The following is a 7,592-nucleotide window of genomic DNA, read 5'->3' as shown; positions in this document are numbered from 1 at the left end:
GGTACCGGGAACCGAACTCACGACCTTGCGCTTGCCAGGCAGGCGCTTTGCCGCTGAGCTAAATCCCCAGCCCCTTAAAATTGTTATTCTCAAGCCACCTTTTAGATTTTTGCCATGCCCTAAGTATTATCTGTACTATTACATACTATACATAATATTCTGGTATTTTCTTAAATAAGTTAACTTAAAATAAAAACTTCCACTTCAACCTAAACATGATTATTAGTGAGGTCATGAGTTTTATTTACAACTTATAATTTTCTAGTACACATTAAAAATAAATTATGTAATTATTAAAATAAAAGCCATACACACTTAAAGCCATCTTATGCATCACAGTTTGTACACATAAACACATGGAATCATAGTTCCTAATTATGCAACATGTAAAAAAGAAAATTATTAATTTTAGCAAAGGGTAATCAGATCTTTTATAAACAAAAAAGGTTTAGTGAAACTCAAAAATCAACAGCTCATTATTATTTAACCTATTTTTTGTGTTTTTCCCTTTGAATGCTTTTAAAGGTGTTAATGTCCTCTTCCTTTCTAGTAGGCCCCTTACAAAGAGCAAGAACAATGAGCTAAACTCTTGTGCTGGGGCGTTATTATATTATACAACTTGCTCACTAGTGTTTGTGGGATTGGAGAACATAATGCTGAGATTGTGATTTTGACTTAGAAAAGTAGCCACAATATCAAGCTTATTAAGGCAAATATAAGAACATTGAAATATTCCATTTTTTAAATTTAAAATGTACTTAACAAATATAATAAGTCATTGATAGAGATTGACTTTCCTCCTAAGAAGTCAGTGTTCTGTTTCTACTTTGTTTGGATAATAGCTGACGTCTGGGATCAGGAGTTTGACCCTGTCATGGTCATTCTTCGAACAGTTTACCGTAGAGACGTGCAGTCTGCGATGGACAGATACACAGCATTGTAAGTCCATCAAATTGATTAATAATGTAGTGGAATATTTTGTATTTGCATGCAATGATTTCAGTTATCACATATATGGTATGCTTTCTTTAAAGTATACACTCAATCCTAGAGGAGAAAATAATATTTTGAATATATAAGGTTAAGATCTTTTTTCAGAATTTGTTGTAAATTGTATAGAACATGATTTATGAATCAAAATATAGAGATTTGGTGACTGTTTGATCAGTAGAATTTGAGACTTGATTTTGTGTTGTTCTACTTTGAGCCAGTAGAGGAAGCACAAGCCAAGAAAATAAAATTGACATCAAAGGTGATAATAGGTATCTACAAAAAGTGTGAAAGTACTGGTATGTTAACAGTGAGAATAGCCAGAATAAGTGAATTCTACTTACGTATTTTATAAAAAGAAGTTTAAAATGTTGATGATGTCAGAAAATAAGTTTTGAATGATATATTTATAATGACAGTTTTGATTATACTTTTTGTAAATTGTGGGCTGTTTTTAATATATTATTTCCATTTTTTTACACATATAGTTAATACTATATTGCTGAAGATAAACATCATTTATTGGTACTTTTCTTCTTTCTTTTTATAATACTGGGGATTGCACCCAAGGTCTTTACATTGAAAACCATGCCCCTTTAAAATTTTGGGACTGGGTCTCACTAGGTCTTCCAGGCTTGAACTTGCAGTCCCCTTGCATTAGCCTCCCAGAGTACGGGGAGTACAGCGTTCACTACCATGTCCAGCTTATTTGGGATCATTTTAGAGTTTAAGTTAAATTTGGAAAGAACAAGTTTTAAGATATTTATGCAAATATCTTTGACCTGAGAAAATATTCATCTAGAAAACCATCAAAGTATAATTGTAGATACTATGTTGAGCATCTCTCTCTTCTCCAGAACCCATAGGGAAGATAGTCTGAGGTTCTTTTTTCTCTGTTTTTGTGGTTACCTCTTTTTATGCTTTTCTTGTGTTTCTGTAATGTTTTATTTGCCAGTAGGCTTTTACTAAACTTAGCTCCTTGAGGGAAGATCCATCTTCAGTACCTCTCTCAGCACTGGCACATAGTAGGCATTCAGAATATATTTGCTCAATGAGGAAATATGAATAGTTCACTTTGAAAAATTAAAAAATGGGTGGGAGGAAGTATTTGCATGGAAATCCTGAGGTGGACTTCCTGTTGTCTAAAGTTGCTCTGCCTTTTTTTCAGGGTGGTGGTTGTAGTGGCTAGTGGTTAGCCATTTTGAATATATAAGATTTAAATATACAGTGAATTTAATATTGTCTTATTTTTGTAACTGATAGCAATTTAGTATTTTTGTAACTGATAGCAAACTGGGATTAGGGTGAGACAGTCAGAATTTTGAAGGAATCATTACAAGTAAACCATTTTAAAGGGGAAATTTTCCTAACAGTACTCATTTATTAGGTGCTTGTTATATTCTATATAATCTGAAAGGAAGAGAGTTGTTTCTGAGCAGTTTCTTTCTTTTTTTGAAGTAGTGGTTCTTAACTGGGGATGATTTTTGTCTCCCAGGGAACTTGGCAATGCCCCAAGACTGGTAGGGTTGTTACTGACAATTAGTAGAGGTTAGGTCTATCACTTACCACCAAGAATTATCTTGCCCCAGTGCCATTTGTGCCAATTTTGGGAAATCTGCTTTAGACATAGATGTGATATAGGTGTACTGTTTTGGAAGAATTCTGTGTTTCCTAATCTACTTTGTGTTATTGTTTATATCTGCTTCATATTTATAGTTACTTCACAGAATCAGATAAACTGAATTCCCAAAGACTCTTTTACCAATTTTTTTCTACTTTTCTATTTTGCCTTGTTTTTCCTAGTTCTCTCAATGTCCTCAACTTGGCTTTTGAGTTCCTGTACAATTTTTAAAAATTTCTTAGAAATGTTTCTGAAGTGCTATATGTTTTTTAGCAGTTTGAAAAGCTATATTTTAAAAGAAATCTGTGTTAAAAGCAGTAATAACAGATTTACTTCTAGTTTTATTCTGAAATCCTTTACTTTTTTATTTAAGAGAGAATAAAAAAACAACAAAATAACAACAAAAAAGACAAAAAAAACCCTACAAAAGCAATAAAAATGATACAGGATTTCAAAACAAGATGATAGGAATTAACAATGGTTGTTATATTACATACTGTTACCTTCAGCGAAGTTACTCACATTACCAGATGTAAGAATGCAACATTGCTCAAACAATTAAAGAGAATAAAAAGTAATAAAAAATTAGAAGTGATACAGAGCTTCACTGAACAAGATGGTAGGAATTCAATAATGATTGCTATATTGCACATTGTTGTTTTCAAATTAGTTGTTCAGATTACCAGATATAAGCATGTAAAATTGGTCAAGAAGGAAAAAGAAAAAATTAAAAAAATAAAATTAAACATTGTTTCCTTGCATTAAATCTAGAAATCAGCACTATAATTACCTCTGCTATCCTTCTATATGCATATGTGTATATATATATATATACACATACGTATATGTATTTTCCTTTCCTTCTTTCTTTTCTCCTTTCCCTCATCCCTTTCACAATATCTGTTGTACCTTTTGGGTTTTATTTACTCTTTGAGGTTCTTACACTAGGGAGACAATACAATGTTTACACATGCGGGTCTGATTTATTTCCCTTATGAGTATGGTCTCTGGTTGCATCCATTTACCTACAAAAGCCTCGAGTTTATCTTCTTTTGTAGCTGAGTAATACTCCATTGTATAAAAATACCACATCTTTTTTATCCATTCTTCCGCTGATGGGCATTGGGATTGTTTCCAAGATTTAGTTATGGCAAATTGCGCTGCTATAAACATAGGTGCACATATATTGCTGTGGCATAATGTTTTCAGTTTTTCTGGAAAAATACCCAGAAGGGGAATAGCTGTGCTAAGTAGAACATCTAAGCCTCGTTTTGTGAGGAATCTCCAGACTGATTTCCCACATGGGTTGCACCAGTCTACATTCCCACCAACAGTGGAGAAGGGTTCCTTTTTCCCTGACAGCCCATCCAGCATTTGTTATTGGTTGATTGCTTGATGATAGCAATTCTTTCTGGGGTAAGATGGAATCTCACTGTTGTTTTAATTTGCATTTCACAAATGACCATTGATGTTGGACATTTTTTCATATATTTATTTGCCGTTTGTATTTCTTCATCTGAGAAGTTTGTATTCATCTTAGATGCCCATTTTTGGATTGGGTCTTTGAATTTTGGGGGCCTAATTTTTTTAAAAAATTCTTTATATGTTGTACATAGAAGTCCCTTGTCAGATGGACAGTTGGCTAGATTTTTTTTGAAATTCTTGGGTTTTCTTTTTACTCTGTTGGTGATTCTTTTGATGTGTGGAAACTTTTCAATAAGATGAGATCCCAGTTGTTGATTCTTTGAAGTATTTCCCATGTAGTTTGGTTTTTGTTCATGAACTCTCTGCCTACCCTTATGTCTTAAAGACTTCTACCTACTTTCTCTTCCAGTAGATTTAGTGTTTCTGTTTTAATATTTAGATCTTTGATCCATTTTGACTTCAGTTTAGTGCCTGGTGGTAGACATGGGTCTAGTTTTAGCCTTTGGCATGTGGAGAGCCAGTTTTTCCAGCACTGTTTATTAAAGAGGCTATCTTTCTTCCAGTGAACATGTTTGGCCCCTTTGTCAAAGATAAGGTGGGTGAGTGTGTTGGTAGTTGTGTCTGCATCTTCTAGTATGTTCCATTGATCCTCATATCTGTTTTTTTGCCAGTACCATGATGATTTTATCACAGTAGCTTTGTAGTATAATTTCAAGTCAGGGATTGTGATGCCTCCTGCCTTTCCTTTGTTGTCTAGGAGTGCTTTTGCTATTCTAGGCCTCTTCTGATTCCAGATGAATTTTAAGAATGTTTTCTCTAAATCTGTGAGGTATCCTAATGGTATTTTAATTAGGATTATATTGAATCTGTACAACAATTTTGGGAGTGTGGCCATTTTCACAGTGTTGGTTCTTTCTGTCCATGAGCAAGGAATATCTTTCATTTCCTGAAATCTTGTTCGATCTTTTTTTTTCAGAGTACTGTAATTTTCATTGTATAGATCTTTTACTTCCTTTGTTAGATTGATTTCTAAGTATTTCACTTTTTATATGCTATTGTGAAAGGTGTGGTTTCCCTAATTTCTCTCTCAGTGTGTTTGTTGTTTGTGTACAGGAATGCTATTGATTTTTGAGTATTGACTTTGTATTTAGCTATGCTACTGAATTTGGTTATTAAATGTATAAGCCTTTTGGTGGAGTTTTTGGGGTCTTCTATATAGTGTATCATGTCATCTGTGAATAATGATAATTTCACTTTCCTAATGTTTACTTACTTTGTTATAAATTAATCTTTAAAATTCAGTGTGAAAAACCATTTTTTTCATCTGATAACATTTGTGAGGCCCTGCATGTTGGCAAACGCCTGTAGTACCAGCACCTGGAAGGCTCAGGCAGGTGGATTGTCCCAAGTTCCAGTCTCAACTACATAGCAAGACTCTTTCTCAAAAAAATAAAACATAACAAAAAACCCAAAACATTTTGTGTATGTAAATATCTATGAAGAAATGTGTTCATTTCTATGTAAATCTTGAATTTTTTGAAATTCAGTTTATGTCAAATGCAGCATCTGTATCCTTTATGAGTATATTTTATTGTGTACTTTTTCTAATTCTTACTAGAACAAATTACCTCTATTGTTTTGGAAGATTACCCAAAACTATAGGACTTATTGCCTATTGGTCATTCTGTTCATATTTCCGTTTTAAGGGGCAGAAAGTTGGTTAACCAATTTTACTTAGGTCCATTTATATTTGCAGGAAGACAATAGAAAGGTCTTTTGAAGAATAATAGCAAATAATGGTTGGGTAAACTGAAATGATTGCATCCTCAGAATCTGTAACTCAGGGCCAGGAACTTTGTAGGCATTCAGTAAATGTTAGATGCTTGGAAATTAAATTCTTTGGGTTTGAGTGAAAACAAGCTGTTTGCCCTATGTGATGCTAGGTGTTCAGAATCTTAAGATCTTGTTGCTGGAAAAGCCCTTCAAGGTGTAATGCACCCTTCAGGATAGTGTCTCAAGGGCCTGCACCGGAAGAGGGGGTGGGGCAAAGCTAGAGAAGGCTGCCTGAGGGGATGTGGCTCGGCCTGCTTCCTTCACTCTTCCCAGGTATATTTTAATGGATTGTTCATCTCTTAAAAAGAAAACAAACAGCAACAGCAACAGAAGAAAAGAAACGAACAGTTGGAAAACTACCCATTCAGTGTTATATATTTACGTATGAGGATATTGTGGCCCAGAGAAGCTCAATTAAATATTTTTGTTAATGGCCCTGCTAGAACTGTGGTCACTAGGACCTTCATAAAAAACAAAAGTGACTTTATATAGTAGTTGTTAAATTCAAAGAGAAAGTAAATTTTAAAAAATCTTATGATTTCTGTTGTTTGCCTATCTTGAAAGTTAATGGCTGCTGCCCCATGTTTGAAAGTATGGTATATGAGTTTATAATGTATTTATCAGTTTTGTCTCCAGTTGGTCAATAATTAGGTGTTGGCTTGAATCACTTAAAATATTTTTTTGCTTGTCATGTAGCATTTGCACAGTTCCATTAATGCTTTTGAAGAGAGTGATCAAAGTGATGTAGTACTTGCTGTCTTCAACAGATATATATCCTTTACTTTGCGTTATTAATCTAGGTGCTGCATATTTAGGGGATAGTGCTTAAAGTAAACAAGGAGACAAAAACTGAAAATTTGCTTTTCTTTGTCAAATACAACATAATAGTTGAAATATTTCCTTATAAGCTATTGGGCTTGTTTTGAACACTATATCTATATCTATCACTATAATATTGTATACGGGGCAGTTTTTATTTTTAAGATGCAAAGTTAATTTTATGGTACTCATTTTATGAATCATAGGTGTAGTTCATCTCTTTGGTATGTTAACAATAGTATTTTTTTCTCCAGTAGATATAGTCTGTCATCTTCATTATTTTATTTTGAGACAAGATCTTGCTAAGTTACTGAGTTACTCAGGCCAGGTTTGAACTTGTGCTTCTCTTATTTCAGTCTCCTCTGTAGCTGGGATTACAGGCATATGTTACCATACCTGGTGATAGTTTGTTTAGATTGTGAGACTCCTGCCCCACCCAAATAGTACCTCTTTACTTTATATCTGTTGTTCTGTCTCTAGCTTTCATATGAGAATCATTCCTCAAATGTCTGATAATTCTGCCTGCTTGTTATTAAGAGCTCTTATTGTGCTGGTGAAGCGTGTAGATGTTGAATTTTAGTATAGGATGATTTAGGCAAGCAGTTTTTCTTTCTTTTTTTTTTTTTTTAATCTTTCATGTCTTTTATTTTTATTTTTTTAATTTTTAAAATTTTCTTTATTTTAAAGAGAAAAAGAAGGATAACATAATAATAGGAGGGGCTTACCAAATTACAGACAAAGTGGTAGGAAATTATCACTGGTTATTGTTTTACATATTGTTATCTATAAGGTAGTTTCTCAGGAAAACAAATAGACAAATGATAGTGAGTTAGAGACAAAAGAGGTAGGAGATTATCAATAGTTGTTGTACTATACTTAGGTATCTTCAAAGTGGCTTCTAAAG

General features: G+C 33.4%; 1 protein-coding gene across 1 annotated transcript in view; it reads left to right on the top strand.

Moving 5' to 3' along the window:
- Nucleotides 1-7,592, top strand: part of Ubr3 (ubiquitin protein ligase E3 component n-recognin 3 (putative)) — a 190,361-nt gene that overhangs the window by 70,025 nt on the left and 112,744 nt on the right. Inside the window, exon 20 of the mRNA XM_013518691.1 lies at nt 843-939. Coding sequence (XP_013374145.1) covers nt 843-939 — 97 coding nt within the window. The remainder of the gene's footprint in view (nt 1-842; nt 940-7,592) is intronic.

This window comes from Chinchilla lanigera, unplaced genomic scaffold (assembly GCF_000276665.1).
Source record: "Chinchilla lanigera isolate Chin_1 unplaced genomic scaffold, ChiLan1.0 scaffold00048, whole genome shotgun sequence".
NCBI classification, from domain to species: Eukaryota; Metazoa; Chordata; class Mammalia; order Rodentia; family Chinchillidae; genus Chinchilla; species Chinchilla lanigera.
This window is presented reverse-complemented; position numbering and strand designations above follow the sequence as displayed.